Genomic DNA, 16,299 nt, shown 5'->3' on the forward strand with positions numbered 1-16,299 from the left:
CTTCTACAAACAACTGCACAATTTGCACGTTAAATATAAAGTTAGGAATGAGAAAAACTGAAAGTGATTAACTTACGGAAAAAACCAGGGCTGCAGGTGTGCAGAAATGCTACAAGTGTGAGCTGACAGAAGGAAAGGTTAAAACATCAGGAAGGCCTCAGGGAACCCAGCGCCCCACCGACTGCGTGCGCAGAGCCAGGTTGAGGGCTGGAGGCAGCAGGTGACTCCCTGCCCAGCACCAGGAGGGCATCAGCCCTGACACAAGGCACTCACGTGCTCCTGGGGCACCGGGAGCTGGGCCAGCAGAACGGGAGCCAGCAAGGCACCAGCTGCCTGCTGAACCAGGCACAGGCAGCAGCGCTGCCTGGAATCTGTCCCAGCAGCACGTGGTGGCGTCGTGGGCTGCTGCTCAGCTCACTGCAGACGTGAGCTGCTGTCTGGAACCCAGGCACTACAAGGGCTGTTTGAGTGAGCAGAACGTTGCCGCAAAGCGGGAGAGGCGAATAACAGCAGTGCGATGTCCCATAAGGATGCAGTGGATGCTAAAGGCCGTAGGGAGTGTTTGACAAAAGAACTCAGATAGTAGTTGGGTATCGCTAACCTGGACCCTCGTGCAGCCCTTGCAGCAGCTGCTGATGCTCACCCTGAGGCACCTCACAGGACAGCTTCACACAGCAGCACACGCTGCAGCCCTGCTGCACTCCCACTTCCCCCCCCAGGCACCAGGCATGAGCACCGTGCGTCTGCTGCACTTCTGCCAGCCTCTGCCTCTTCTGAAACCATACAGCTGCCATGTTGGCACCTCCACACCTGGTACCAAAGTCAATTTTTAAATCCTTTTAAAATCTGTGCTAATAAATTGAAAAAAGAAAGCGTATTTCTGAAGAAGCTTCACAATTCTGAAGCTGGGCAGATGTGACAGCCCAACCAACAAGAGGTTGTTGGCGTGCATCAGCTCATGGGATGAGACAAGATGGCAGCGCCCAGAAACCAAACCCCAGCCAAGCAATCGTCTGCAGTGAGAGATGCATGCTGGAGCTGCTCTCCTCTAGGCCAGAAGAACTAATTTAGCACCAGTGGACCTTTCAAAATGGCCACTGCTGATCAATTAGGAAACGGATCTTACAGAAATAACTAATGCAGGTTTCTAGATGTGAAAGAAATCCTCTTCCTTACCGCATCATTATGATGCAAGGTATCACGTGGAAGGGCAAAAGCTGATCAGTGCTTACTGACTCTCAGGTACCCACAGCCTTCAGAGGGGCCATTTCCATCACTGCTCCTGCCCCCCATGCATTGATCCATTCCCAGGGCAGACAGCCAATCCATGTAAAAAGTCAAGAACTGAAACACGAGGCTGTGTCCGTTCTGATGTAGCCGCTCACAGAGTGCAGGTTCTGCAAGAAGCTCATTTGATAAACTAAACAGTCTTGGACATCTCGGGATACGTGAAGTGGAAGAAGAACTGAGCAAACTGCACATTGATTTTGAGCTACACTATTTACTGAATTAATGTAACTTACTGTATTATTTGAACAGCCTCATCTCACCAGAAAGAGCCACGAGTGGTATTAAAGTAACGGAAGCCTGCGCTCGTTATCATCTGTTTCCAGGAGCACAGCAGATGCCTGCTCCCCATCCATTCCGCCGTGCTCTTTGTAGATCTTTCTCCCTCCTCCTATTTTAATCCCCACCCAATTCCTTCCGCCTTCACCTTTCCAATCTTTGTCATTTAGAGCCACAGGATGGCCTCAAAGCACCAGACAAGCAGAGAACATACTCCGAATTTGTCTCCTCCCTGACATTCTTGTTAACACACTCTAGAAGAAAACATTGTTAGTGACTGTTGAGCCTATCGCTTTCTACTGAACTGCTCATTTTCTGCTTGTTACTGTCCTGTGCACCTGACTTTCCATTCTTAATTGCAAACTACTTTCACGTTTTACAAACTCCCACGTTGCTGAAAGCACCCCTCTTACATCCTGTTTACCAGCCAGCAGCAGGGCTGAGAAAAGACACACCTCTGTAAACCTGGTGGCTGTTTGCTTTTTCCAGACTGCTTCCTATGTCTGCCATAAAGTTATGCACCCATAAATTAGCAATTTATTCCTGACCAAATCTCCATTAGTCTTCTGCAACGAAGTCCCATGCTGCTTTTGCTCCTCTGAATATACATTTATCACTGACATAGTTTGTTCTTGAAAAATCCACATAAAGCACTTTATTCTATTCAGACTGACTGAGAATTTGTTCATCTTTCATTCTGGATATCAAGGCCAGGCTGCTGGAACTCCTCAAATCCTCCTTCCTTTCACTTTTCAGACATATCTTCTTGCATTTCTCAAAGCTGTTAAAGGCTCAGAAACTACTCCAGATAGCTTCCCAAACCTCTTGATAAGGTTTTGCACCATCTATGGGCTGTAGCATCTGAGCTCGTGGGGGAACAGGGGGGTGGGGGAGAAGGAGAGCACGCACTGAATGCCCCACACCTGAACACCTGGTGCCATTATACCTCAACATCTATCAGCTCACAAATCTGACTAGGAGCTCACAGGCCCTATTACAATTGAACCTCTGTTTCACAATAGCACCCCAGAAATACTCCATTTATTTCTGTAAACACTATTCTCAGCTTACTTTTAATGTTATTCAAGGACTGTTCAATGATTGCTAGGAGCCAGGAATTTTCCTGCCAATTCTCCACGTTAGAGAAGCGCCAGACAAGGCTGGGGCATGGAAAGAAACTGACACAACTTTAACAAAGCAAACTTCCTGCACCAACCCTTACAGGACAAAAAAGGCCTCCACAGCTTCATGATTCCAAGGGCCACCTGTGCTTCCAGAAGGCTTTTCCAGGCTTAAACCAGTTCATGATCCTGATTCAACAAAAGCAGGACTGCTCACCCAGCCCCAGAACTAACGGCGTTTACTGGCAGAACACTCCAGAAGCCTTCCTTACTGCTTTCAGACTCAGAAGAGGGTTGTGGGTTCACATGTAATGCTTTGTCTCAGAGTACAGATTCTGATCACAGAAACCAAAGTCTAAGGGAAAGCTGCCTCACCTCCGAGTGAAAACAAATTCAAAGCTGAGTTTATAATGCGCACGTAATTAAAAATCCACACCTTGCTCAGGTAAAAACAGAGAGAAAATGTTGTAGCAATACGTTTGTATTCGTGGAATCGTGCCTTTGTCACCCAAATGCTGAACAGCTGGAATGAGTTTTTGAAAACAACTGGTGAAGGTATGCCCAGCCAGTGTGCCCACAGCACACACAGGAGCACCCAGTACAGCACCCAGCTCAAACATGGCAGCACCACCTGCAAGGTGGAGATGCATTTCAGAATCAACAGTGCAGAGAAACCACGGGCATTTCTGCAGACGCTTACCTGCTGTCCACCCACTACGCTTCATCAGCATTACTACCATCACACACTGTAAGCAATGTGTGATTTGCTCCTGTGTGAAGGCTTCTTTCTTTGGCATCACTGCAGAGAGGGGCTCTGGAGAACACACTGTGCCAACACACAGACAAACAACATCAAAGCTCCCCAGTGTAAGAGCTGACTTGTGGTGAGTTTGCCCCAAACTCGTATGTAAGCCAGGCAACACAACATGAATGTAAGTCACCCTATCGTGCACTGACCAAAAGTCTTAACTTAGCAATCTATTTAAATGCAGTACTGTCCTGAAACATTCTGAATGCCAATAAGCACATGATTTTCACATGCTGGCTGACTACATATGAGCAATGACATGCTCAGTGCTTGTTTGGCTTTAAAGACACAATAACATTACGTTTCCTTTCAGGCTTACTCTCCAGAAGATCACCTGCTGTAATGGTTCCTATTTTCCAAATAAGCAGCATTAGAACAGATGGACAGCAAAACAATTCTCCTACTGTATTGATGTATATGACATTCACCAACTTACTTTGCTTCATCTTTTGCAAGTCGACAGCTCTGCTTTTCTGAAGGTCTATATGGTCTGCTTCAATTTTGTTTTCATTCTGACTTTCCATATTTTCACCAAAATTTAAGTGCTGAAGAGAGTTTGGAGGTCTCTCTTTCGCAATATCAGCATTTCCATCATTGTCACTACGCAGACCTACAGAAAAAGGAGAGCATTCAGTGCTTGCATGGTTCCAAAGAAAGGTTTCAATGCTACCATAAAAAATAATCACATTTTAATAAATAATCAACTCCTGATGATTTGCTGCAACCCCAACTAGTGCCCACGCAGAGGATTACTGAGTTCTACTACACTCTCCTGTCCAGTGGAGAAATCTTCAAGCGTTTCTCTTTGTAACTTCTGGTTGTCAAATTTGGCTGAAGTTGACCAAAAGGCTCAGAAATGATTGGGTACAAGAGGGAGCATGAGGAGACCGTGTAAGCAGCAACCACAGTGCCTCAGGAGCCCACACTAAGAATGCATTCAATCTGGTATCCAGCAGAAATCATTTTTTCTTCTCTCTGTAATAGTACCAAATGAAGAGAGTGCTGGCCACCTGCACCAAGTTTCCATGATAAAATAGCAGATATTAATTGGGAAGTTTGGCACATCATCTGCCAGTCAGCATTTTACCTGGTGCCAGATTTGGAGCGTGGGGCTGTTCAGTTGGAGGGTGTAGCACAGACTGATGATTATCGCTTCTGGGAGCTGAAATAAGGGGCTTCTTTATAGCTAGAACAAAAACATTGAGAAAAGCCTTAATGTGAAACCAACAATACAACAACTCCTCTTCCTCTGACAATCCTACAAACATTTTGTTTTCAAATCCTGGATGAAAATATGCAGTACAGAACTTCTGGCCAAAAAAAAAAACCAAAACAACACCAAACTTCTGGAAGCGCTGAAGCGCTCATTTTTGAGGATTCAAAGCTGTAACAAACAGTAGAAATCTTCACGTCCCATATTTCAGTTGAACTTCACTAGCACAGACAGCTTTTAAAACTCTGTGCTCATTATGAAACACGTAATATTCACATGGAATACAAATCAGATCAAAAATCCTAACGTGAAAGTTAGAGTATTTCTCCTAACCAGTGGGAGTATCTTCAGCTTTAGCAGGGTCATTGTCTTCTATTTCAGGCATGCCTGCATCTCCTCCTGGTTTGACTTTCTCTGCAAGACAAAAACAAGATGTTCTACCTTAATCATTAAGACTGTTTCCCTCTTGAGGAGGTCTCTAAGACCAGAAGAAAAGTCCATCATGCACAGCAAATGTCCCACACTGACAATCCAGCTACAAGACTTCTCACACTGCTCCATCCAAGTCCTGAAGGCTGCTGTGGAGTGCTGATCCCAAAGTCAGTCCAAGCAATCCTCAGAAAAGGATGGGAAACAGATGCACTGCTCTTGGTAGCTGAGTGGGAAAAGCTTGCTTTAAGAAACCGCCTGGAAAAGACACCAAACTGATAGAAAAAGGTGCAGGTTCAGCAGCAGAAGTAGAAGCAAGGAGAACCCAAACACCTTTTAGAGGGGCTTGGAGGCAGGAAACAATTGCAAGTTATTCACTGAGAGCTTCCTGCACAGCTCCTGGTGATCAAAGGCTCCCACTGTTCCTGCTGAGTTTCTCAGCTACAGACTTCTCACAGATTTCGATGCTCCTCGCCTCCTCTGGGCAGAACCCAGCTCTCCACCAATACTCCCCTTCCCCAGCTCACCACAAGACATTTCACAGTGAGCACAGTGGCAATCCCTGCTTGACAGCTGGCCACGTGAGGAAGGAGATGCCAAACAAATGATAAAGATGAACACAAAATTGTGCAAGAAACTGCTTTCACAGAAGGGCCCAGAGAAAGGACACAACAATCTCTGGATACATCTCAACTCTCAGCACAGCCACATGCAACTCATTGCTTTGCTGCAGGTGATTCTGTACAGCACTGAGGACACAACACCTTTGGCCACTACACACCAGAAATGACCCAAAAAGGGAAATACCTTTGCCATTTACACCACGATCTGAAGGCAGCTCGTTATTTTCTGCATTTTTAACTTCCACCTCTGGAACAATCTTAGACATTGCCTGGTCATCACCATTGGGATTTATCTCAGCATCTTTGATGGACTGAATTCTCTGCGTTGCCTGTTAGAACAAATTAATTAGAACAGTTATTAAGCACAGCTGTGAAAGTTAAAAACAAACAAGCATAGAACACCATAAAGTTAAGATTTGCTTTGGACAAACCAAATCACATCTATGAATCAGATGTTCACCAAAGCAAACAACAGCACAAGTCCTCTATATATGAACTTCAGTCCTGAGAGTTGGAGCTGTGCTTCTGGGCACGTAACAGAGTGTAAAGCACTGTGGCATCCATACAATAGCCAAACCATTCATAACTGTGAATAACATCTGAGCTATTGCAAAGGAATGGCAAGACGACCATTACCATTCCACAACACGTTAGTTTCATCTGATATGGAACAAGCAGAGAACTTGGAAAGCTATTTCCATGGGTTCTGCATAAGCCAGCATTGCCTCTAGCAGGCACCTACCTCGTGCAATTCACAAATAAACAAGAGTGTATGGGCACACAGAAGAAATTACCATGGTAAGAAAGTTAAGGTCATCTCAGCTCTTAAACAGATCACAAAGTGGTAAAGACACCCCAGGCCTTACACCTCAGGTCACAGACTTAAAAGCAATCCTAAACTTCAAGATCTGACTGAAATCCACTCACAGCAGACCAAAGAATGAAGCCCAATCTTCAAGGCTTAGTTCAGTGGCTGAGCAAACGGGCAGATGGCCTTACTGACATCCAGCCCAGCATTTCATCAAATCTCAGAGGAGAAATGTGCAACCCCTCATATATCTGAACTGCTGCGTCAACAACCAAAGGCCTTCAGGTTCTTCTGTTTCAAAGGAACGTAACTCTGCATCACCTTTTGTTCCTGAACAATCTGGTCCATTAATTTCTTCATGTTTTCTTCATGTTGCATTCTCATTTCCTTGATCTGCTGCCCACACTGCAGACTTAATTAGAAATACATGATCAGTCATATTTCGTTTGTTGGATTTGTTATATCCGCTCTCCCATAAACATAATAGGGACAAAAAATGAAGAGGCACAAAAAGCAAAACCTGAGCTGCAAGCAGAACAGTCTGTCCAAAACCCTCTGTCCTGGAATGAGATGTGTATGGAGTGAAAATGGACTGAATACAGGAAAAAAGTGGAGCTGGAAAAACAAGGACAGAGCACAGAAACAGTAAAATAACAGAAGTGCCTCGAATGGCTCTCCTCCAAAACCTGGAAAGCAACTGAAAATCCAAGCTTCCCAGTTCATCTGTCATCAGCACGTATTTGTTCCACTTGGAAAGCAATGCCTCCCGTGGCTGTCAGCACAGAAGCAGCACAACCAGGACCCCGTTACTGCTACCAACCCAAACAACATCCATGGATCACACAGCTGAGTCTCCCAGTGTCTCTAACACGGCACACAGATCCACACAAGCCAACACGACGCCCATCTCACGCAAACCTGCAGACACCCAGCACAGCACAAACAGAATATCTGCTTCTCCACAACAGTTTTGAGCACTGCTCAGTGCTAATCTCTGCCATTCCTTAAGCTTCAGAAGGACCAGTTCTCCCCACTGCTCTACCGTGCTTGAAATCTCACTTACACACGGTGTTTTAACTTCGGTTTGATGCATTTCTCTGTCAGGAGGGCAGACCTGACTATTCCAGTGGCTTACAGAACTTTGTTCACCAAACTCTTCCGCACGCTCGTTAACTCAGATCTCAACATTATAAACACTGAACAATTCAAATTAGATTTTGCACAGGATACATATCTCACTTCTATATCAGAATAACAGCTAGATGTTTGATTGTAATGTTTGAAGTTAAAGCTGTGTCATCAAACGGGTACCTGAGTTTGAGGGCTGCATGTACAATTCACCTGTCTTTTAACCAAGGCAGACTTGTGTCACACACACACAAAGGACAGTTCTGAGCCTCCAGCAGACATACCTGTCGTACTCCAGCCTCCTCATCAGGTAAGTGTTGTTCTTCTTGTACTCGTGCAGCTGATCTTCCTGGCGGATGAATTCCTGACGTAATTCTGCCAGTTGTTCTGGGCCAAAGAGCACAAGTCAGTATTAACATACAATCTGAATGCAAAACGCCCCACGGCAACACATCTGCTATTGCTGTGCGAGTTTAAAAGTTGCTCAAGTTTTGTCGTTTCTTCTACATATAAAGATTCTTTATCTTGAAAAAGATGCCACCTTATTTCAGTATGCCAAACATCGCTACAGAATACAGAGCAGCTCCAATACTACAGAACCAATGCTAAAAAAGGCTGAATTGTTCTTTAACTTCTGTCCAGAAGCGGCACACAGTGCCATCTCACCTGTCTGGGAAACCCCCCCAGTCTCCTAAAAAGAATCTGTTGTTCTGAGTAACACAGGAGCACCGCTAAGCCGCCCTTCTTCAGCAACAAATGTACCAAGGAAGTATCTTCACACTGCTCCAAAAATAACTGATACAACTGTTCCAATGGTTTTTCTCCTGCTTCTCAGGACACAGATAACCATTTAAATGCCAACAGCAGCCCCACAGACAGGCAGAAAGGCCAAGATGCTGTTTGCAGGTATGCACAAACCTGGGCGTTAGCTGGCCCACATTTGCCCCCACTGCACGTTTCCAACACCTGCAAGGACAGCCCTACAGGCCTCCAGCACTGCTGGGCCAGCTGTACTGAACTGGTCGTGAAAACAACTGCAGCATCTTGGAAGCCAGCAGTGCCAGAACAGAGCCTTGCTGCAGACAGGAGCGCCGAGGCCGTGGGCACCAGCCGTGCACTGAGGTGCAGAGCACTCAGCCAACGAGCACTGTGCACATCAGCCTCTGCAGCACACCAGCACTCCATCCCGCAAACACCCTGCAGCACTGGGCAGTTACAAAGTACAGCACGGCCACGAATTCCTTACCCTTCAAACGATGTATGTCTGCCATCTGGTACGATATGTTGTTCTGCAGCTTCACCTGAAAGGCAGAAATGTTCCATTGCTGCAAACAGTCTTCAGCAGAATAGAGAGGGTTTAGACTGTAAAGATTCAAATGCTTCTTCACTCATTCTTTTTTCGTTATGAAAAAGAGCAGATTGTGCCAGGACTGCAGTAAGCTCCCTGCATCCCAGTGCTGCAAAGGGGGCAATGGATTCCCAAAGTCAAAGTAAGTTTATAAAAATAAACAAGCAGCACCATTAGCAAAACATCTTTTACCTGCTGTATATTTTAAGCAAATATTTAATGTGACACTACATTAAGTTCTTAACACAAATTATACTTTTAAGAGAGAGTCTGGCACCAGTAGACCTCCATAACTGCTACGTGTTGGGTATTTTCAGTCAGGAAAAAACAGCAGTTGCAATAGAAAGAAATGTATACAAAGTCATGGAGCAAAAGTGTGCTCTCTTGCTTTTACAAACGAAAGCAGTAGAAGTTAAGATAAAAATGCACACAGAGCATAGTGAGACAGGGCGACACAATGCCATCAGCAGGCAACATGGATGCTGCCATTACTTATCCTGCAGTTCCACGGCTGATGTGGGGGTGACTACAGGGTGCTGAGGCAGCTCGGCACCGAGGCTGATGCTCTCAGTGACCTCCTGGAATACTACAGACTGCATTTAGCTGTCTGAGAAAAAGCAGAGTAACTCCAAAAACACGCAGAAAGCTTGGGCTCAAGGGTTCTGACACACAGCTTTGGCACCACTTGAGGCCCTGTTGTCTCCGCTTCTTGAGAGCCCCCACTTCCACCGCCATTAAAGGAACGCAGCACGAGCACAGCTGGCAGCTTTTATTCCCAGCCAGGCCCTACAGCGTCACCCAGAGCAGCTTTAAACAGACACACGTCCATCCCTCCGCAGCACTTCCTCCACAACACCCAGCTCCCCTTTTCCCAAACGCTCCTTTCCGCTCTGCAGACTCGTGCTGTGGCAGGCTGACCCCTGTGGCAGCTCCCAGGGGCTGCGGTGCCATAGCAGGGTGCAGCCCGGAGGTGGGACGCAGAGCTGCTCAAGGAGCCGTTCCCCAAAACACAGCAGCACAGGGCGCAGCCTCCTGGCAGCCCGAGAAGCCTGATTGCACTGCTGGGATGCGAAAGCAGCAGCCTGCAGGGACACCCGAAGAGCTTCCTGGGCATGACGCAGCCACACGCCTGAGAACCAGCTGCATGCACCCTGCCCACCATGAAATCAGAACCGCTCCAGACAGAGAACACCCAAATCAAAGGAGAGAGCTTGCTCTGGGCTTCCTGCGCTCTATCTGAGCAGCACAAGCGGTGCCTGCAGCAAGGACTGCACACAGAAGGCCGACAGAAAAGCTGAGCTCTGCTCCTATGGGCGCCCGTCCTGCCAGCTCAGCACCAGAGAGGGGAGCAGTGCAAGCAGGGTTACTGACCACGAGCAAAGAGGTGCACTTCTGTTTCCAGAGAAAGCCAAAAGCAGGCGATGTCAAGAAAATGCAAAACCACCAGCACTAATTACCAATTTTTTCCTGTCATCCACTCTAATGCAATTCTTCCCCAGAACACAACAAACCCACAAACAGCAGAGATCCTGCAAAGCGCTGGGCTGTTCAAACCTTCATCTATCAGAATTCATAACACAGACAGCCCTGCTGCCAGCTCGCTTCTTCCTCACCCCATCAAACATCCGAGTTCTGAAGCGATGGGGAGGAACTGCCTCTCTGCACACAAGAATTTGATTTGGAGATAGGATCAGCTTTATCACACTATCTTTCATTTTGACAACTTTGAGTTTCAGAGAAAAGCACCAGAATTTATGGCCCAAACTGCCTGGCTGACAGCAAACGTCCCCAATCTGAGGGATGGAAAGCGAAGAAGCGTTTAATGATTCATCTGTTCCACCTCCACATGCAAAAAAGCCACCCCACAAAGCATGGCACAAATCCAACTCTTCCAGATCCGTGTGCTGCTGGAAGCCAGAGCCGCCTGCACTGCCCGTATTCCTCATGGCCTCCCAGATCCTTTCCAAAGCAGCTGGGAAGCATAACAGGAATCCCCTGCGATTCACTGAGCTCTGCACAGGAACATAAACATCAGAAATCCTCTGCTTGCCAGAGCCAGCTACACACAAGGTAACCCTTCCAATGCTTCTAAACTGCAAGTGCCCTTTGTAACAAAAGGCAGCCCAGAAGAAAGTTACAAACACACTGGAGCTTATCTTCATGTCTTTACTGCATTTACCTTTATGTATTTATTGCAGTAAGAACACAGGTGGTAACTGCTTCCCAACGAAACAAGCAGTGAGCTGCAAACACTCACCCCATCTCAGAGCCACTCCAGCCCCCAAACTGCCACCAAAGCAGCACCAGCTGTCCATACTGCCCCAGGAATGGCCATTCCCCATTCCCCACCACAGCACGTGCTGGAACAGCACAAGAAAGCCATTTCAAAAGGCTGATAGTAGAAGGAGATGTACTCCATGATCGTCCTACTCCATCAAGTGCCCTTTTCCCAACAGTCAGTTACCATCATGCTGCAGCCCTGGAGATGCTGCTGCTGGGGAGCAAGAAGCAAGAGCAGGAAGCTGCATTCAGCAGCACTGCTGTAGAGCTACAGCTCTGCAAACTGAGGAGCTGTGGAGGAGCTCTGGCAGAAAAGGACACAGCCAGTGCTTCCAAGGGAGTTTCACCAAGCAGCTTCATCCCACAAAGCAGCACTTCAAAGCATCAACGAAGGGACAAAGATGTATTACACACTGGCACAGCCAGCAACAGCTCTGCAACAAAAAAGGCGAGCTCCTGAGAGCTGCAAGAGCAGACACAGATAGGAGCCCCCACACAGCTCTCCACCACAAAATCCTGCCGCCCAATCTTCCTACTGAGCTGACTGCAAAGGGATGCATAAAGCTCTGAAAAAACATCTCCTGGCAATATGCAAAGCAGTATGAAACACTGAGGAACCAACCGACAGCACGTGCATCACCTCCCAGCCCCGGCACAGTCACTGCCTCTGCCTGCTGTGAGCACTGTGTTCTGTCACAGCTCCTCTTCACAGCTCACCTCCAGCACAAAAGGAAGCTTTTGCACATTCCTTTTCATTTCAGTATATTTCCACTTCCAGAAAGGCTCTTTTCTTCCAAATTATAGTTACAAAGATACTCTTGTTTTTTCCACCTTTAGAAGATCTTTCCTTGTGAGAGATTCACCTCCAAAGATCAGCTACAACACCTCTGTGAGATTCAGGCAGCTGTGGTGAGCCTACAGAGTGGATCGAGCCTCATTTACCATCACTTGTTTCCCAGCTCCTGGCATACCAAGGTAAGATGCTCATCTGTATTTCAGGGACTCCTCCTCACAGCAGCCTGCACACACGTGGCCCCAGTGCTCTCAGCACTGCCCTGCCAGGATCCTCCCAGCTCACACACCATCCAGCAGCAGGTGCTGTCTGTCTGCACTCGGAGTGAAATGGATTGCGTGCACTTTTTTTTCCTTTTATTATTTGTTTTGTTTCCTTTAACAAGACACCAGAACACTTAATTACTGCTGCACATCTGTCACGAGCAAACAAGGGCACAGGGGGACATGTAACACACACAGAGGGTAAAGCCAAGGCTATGGGCTTGCTGTGGGCATCGCTGAGCTGGGAGGAAGCATCTGCAGACGTGCTGGCTCCCTCAGCATGGGAAACACGTAGCTGATGTGCTGAGCACAGGGCAAAGGGCCAGGAGAGCAGCACAGAGTGCAGGAACAGCCACCAGAATAGCACCTCTCCATGGAGCTTGCTATGAAGCAAAGCCGGGTTCATTGTGAGCACCCAGTGTTGCTGCTTTGTTATAGCTCTGCATCTCACAAACCAACTGGAATCACTGGCATAACTGTGTCCAAGAGCATCCTCACAAAACCGTATTCTGAGAAAATACATACATATATCAGCCCAGCCATCAGGTGCAATAATTCACACACACCGTGTGCTTGTTCTGGTAACAGACCTTTCTGACTGCTTCCACTCCGCTCTCTGAGCCACTCACAAGTCCCAGTGCTAAACCTGCCTGCCCCCACTATTTGTGTGCCAACTCAGAGACAGATAGAGCACATCAGCTACAAACCCACAGCTCATCTTCTGCCTTTTACCAGAGGAACCACCTCCCCCAGCCCAGCGCTGAGCTTTGCTCCTCACAGCCCTCCCACCCGTCCCATCCACATCAGAGACCCGTTTATAAACCACGTTGTTTTCAGTACAGACGGCGTTCGGCGGCACAGATTCCCAAACGAGAGCAGCGCTGCCCTTCGCCACTCGGAGCCGCCCCTCACCACGCACCCGCAGCCGTTCGCCCGCAGGACCCCCCGCAGGCACACGGCGCTCACTGACGCCACGTGTCTCCTTTCCCCGACAGTCCCACCCGTTTTCTCCCCGCCCGCAATACGTAACGCCTGGAGCCCGGCGCTCACCCTGCTGTCCTCGCAGCGCTTCACCTGCCCGTCCCTGGCCTGCAGCCGGCTGCTCAGCTGGCTGTAATCCGCCTCCTTCTGCTCCAGCTGCTTACGGTGCGAATCCACCCGGCCCAGCAGGTCGGAGTTGCGCTTCTCCAGCCGCCCTCGGGCCACCTCGGTGCGCTTGGCCTGGCTCTGCAGCTCGGCCAGCTCCTCCCGCAGCACGGCCTGGCGGGACGCCGCGTTCCAGCAGTTGAAGGCGAGGACGGCGATGACGAGCAGCAGGGCGGCCAGCAGGAAGGAGGGCAGGCGGCCGCCCCTGCGGTTGGCCCCGAAGCCCACCATGGGGGAGGCCGCCGGGCGGGGGCTGCACCCGCTCTCCGCCTGCGCCCGCGCCTCAGAGGAGCCGCACAGAGAAAAAGGCCGCGGGGCGGCGGGGATCGGCGGCGGGCTGAGGGCTGAGGGCTGCGGACGCGCACAGGCCGCAGAGCCGCGCTGGCGGCGCGCCGCCCTCCTCCCGGCCGGCCGCCGCCCCGCCCCTTCCGCCGCCCGCCTCTCGCGAGACGGCACGCTGCCAAATCTCGCGGGAGCGCCGCGCGCCGCCGTCCGGGTCCGTCGTGCCCCGCTCCCACAGCGCCGCCTGGCGGGCGGTCGGTGAGCGGTCAGCGCCGCGGTGTGCGCAGAACGCCCGAATAAACGCTCCGATAAACGCCCGGATAAACGCCCGGATAATCGCTCCGATAAACGCTCAGAGCGCGCTCGTTGTTACCGAGTTGCCCCATTCCTCTCCCGTGTCACACGGCAGCTGCGTCTCACGGCGCAGGGACGGCACGAGTCGGAAGCCCAGCCCCGGGCTCCGGCCGCAGTCCCGCCCAGCGCACTGACGGCGGTGCCGGGACAGCGCGGGGCGCTCGGTCGGGGCGGCACGCGGCAGCGCGGAGGGGAGTCGCCGCGGGGAACAGCGGCACGCCGGATCGCGAGCTGCGAAGGAGGAAAGGAAGGCAGGAATTGTTTTCTGTGGATGCACCGCGCGGCTCTGCCAGCTGCGAGAACCACGCGCGCCCGCCCTCCATCTCCCGCTGGGTGCCGCGCGACGCTGCCGTCCCGTGGCGCTGCGTGCAGTTCGGCGGTGCGTCCTGCAGGGGGCGCTGCGCTCTGCGTCTGCGGCGCCCGGCCCGCAAATGGCGTTCGGCGTTGGGCGACTGAACGGTGCCGGAGCTCAGCCCGGGGCTGCGGGTCGGCACCGCGGCGATGGAGGAGCTCGGAAGGAGCGCTGCGCTCACGCGGAGCTGCACGGGACGAGGAGGCGTCCTAAGAAACCCGAGTTGTGTCCAAACAAAGAAAACGCAGAAAGCAATCTGTGGGGTTAAATGCAGAGCTGCCGCGTGGCAGAGCAAAACGGGCGTGAAGAGAAAGATGCTGAAGGCATGAAAAGTGCTGGCGTGCGTGAAGTTACCCGCTGATCGCCTCCCAGCCTGACCAGCTCGGCAGAAGTGCGAAGAGAAGCAGCCGAGGAGAAGCACAGCCAGCACTGTGTGTGTGTCAAACGGTGTGTGCTGGGAAGGGCAGGTGGAGCCCGTCAGCGAGGCTCCTCTGGCTCCAATTAGAGTTCTGCAAGGCTCAGACATAATTGCTTACATTTATTTGTTTGTCGCAACGTGCTTGAATTAAGAAAGTTTTCTTGAGCTCCTTGGAAAGATTTCCCAAACTATTAAGCTCTGAAGGAGTCTGCCTGTGGGTTGAGAACAGGTAGAAGTTGGCAAGAATGGAGTTAGGAGCTTGTTCAGCAGGGACGTAGGTTTGTGTTCTTTTTGTGTATTTCACAGCGATTGGAGGGAAGGAGGAAAAAGGAAACTATGAATAACAGAACAGCACCATCTGTGGGAATCCAGTGTTGTTTTTCAGAATGATAAAAAATGAAGCCAAGTAAAAAAGGGTTACGGAACTGCAGGACATGGGGAAACTGAGCAGCAGCACAGGAACTCAGTTTTGGTCGGTGTCGGGGAGCGCATGCAGGAGAAACAGCCCTCTGATGATGCCTCCTGCGTCTGCGTGGGCACTGTGAGAAGAAGAAAACAACTGGGGAAAAAGAAATGAAGGGGGTAGGGAGGGGTGGGCTGGAAATAAAGAACGAAGGGAAGGTTCAGTCAGCGTGCAGATCCGCGCTGTGCTGCTTCCCGAGCGCTGCAGCTCTCATCAGGAGCTCCTAACGAGGTCGTGAACTGAGGGGCGATCAAAGGGACTGTAGGGGAGCCCAGGAAAGGCAAGGAGGAGCAGAGCTGCAAAGAGGCACTCGGAGCGGTGAGTGATGTGGAGGGGATGAATAGCAGAGGTTATTCCTCCCGCACAGCTAACGAGCAGTGGGTGAAACCTGCAGGTAGTGGGGTAAGGAGGGAGGCGTGCTGTCTGCGCTCCTTGCATGCTGTAATTGTGCATCAGCAGTGCTGTGCTGTGGAGGTCAGGAGTGCAGTTTCGTGAACTGCTCGTGGAGCTGCCCCTGGAGGGCTGCTCAGTGCACAGCTGAGATTCCAGTGGTGTGTTTTGTGGGTTACAGAGAAGAACGAATTTCACTGAATTCATATTCTATCTGCGTGCCCAGGATGTCAAAATTATGGAGAAAGTTGGTAACACAAAGTTGTAGTTTCTCTGGAAGGCATTTGAATGCTTTCCAAGGTCAGGACTGAGTGGTAAAAGCAGGGCAGTGCGGGCTGCAGCCTGTGAGCCTGTGGGGCTCCGTGGGACCTGCAGACAGTGCCGTCATTCCAGGGAACCTCATAAGCTAAGGGAGCGCTCCTCTGTCCGCGCTGTTGCTGTCTCTTGCATGCCCTATCTCATAATTAAGGCCTGACCCCCAATAACCTGAGAGTACTGCCTCTCTCCTGATCTG

The 16,299-nt window shown here is 50.0% G+C and overlaps 1 protein-coding gene across 2 annotated transcripts in view; it reads right to left on the bottom strand.

Annotated features, from left to right (window-relative positions):
• GOLM2 (golgi membrane protein 2) overlaps positions 1-13,772 on the bottom strand; it is a 20,883-nt gene extending 7,111 nt beyond the window's left edge. For both annotated transcript variants that reach the window (XM_042876131.1, XM_042876130.1), the window contains exons 1-8: positions 13,431-13,772; positions 8,943-8,997; positions 7,981-8,083; positions 6,890-6,980; positions 5,945-6,089; positions 5,042-5,122; positions 4,583-4,681; positions 3,932-4,105 (exon numbers count right to left, since the gene is read on the bottom strand). In XM_042876131.1, the coding sequence (XP_042732065.1) occupies positions 3,932-4,105; positions 4,583-4,681; positions 5,042-5,122; positions 5,945-6,089; positions 6,890-6,980; positions 7,981-8,083; positions 8,943-8,997; positions 13,431-13,757 (1,075 nt within the window). In that variant the 5' untranslated portion in view covers positions 13,758-13,772. The remainder of the gene's footprint in view (positions 1-3,931; positions 4,106-4,582; positions 4,682-5,041; positions 5,123-5,944; positions 6,090-6,889; positions 6,981-7,980; positions 8,084-8,942; positions 8,998-13,430) is intronic.
• Positions 13,773-16,299: the final 2,527 nt, after the last annotated feature.

Source organism: Lagopus leucura, unplaced genomic scaffold (assembly GCF_019238085.1).
Source record: "Lagopus leucura isolate 7727_CA_CO unplaced genomic scaffold, USGS_WTPT01 Super-Scaffold_100015, whole genome shotgun sequence".
NCBI classification, from domain to species: Eukaryota; Metazoa; Chordata; class Aves; order Galliformes; family Phasianidae; genus Lagopus; species Lagopus leucura.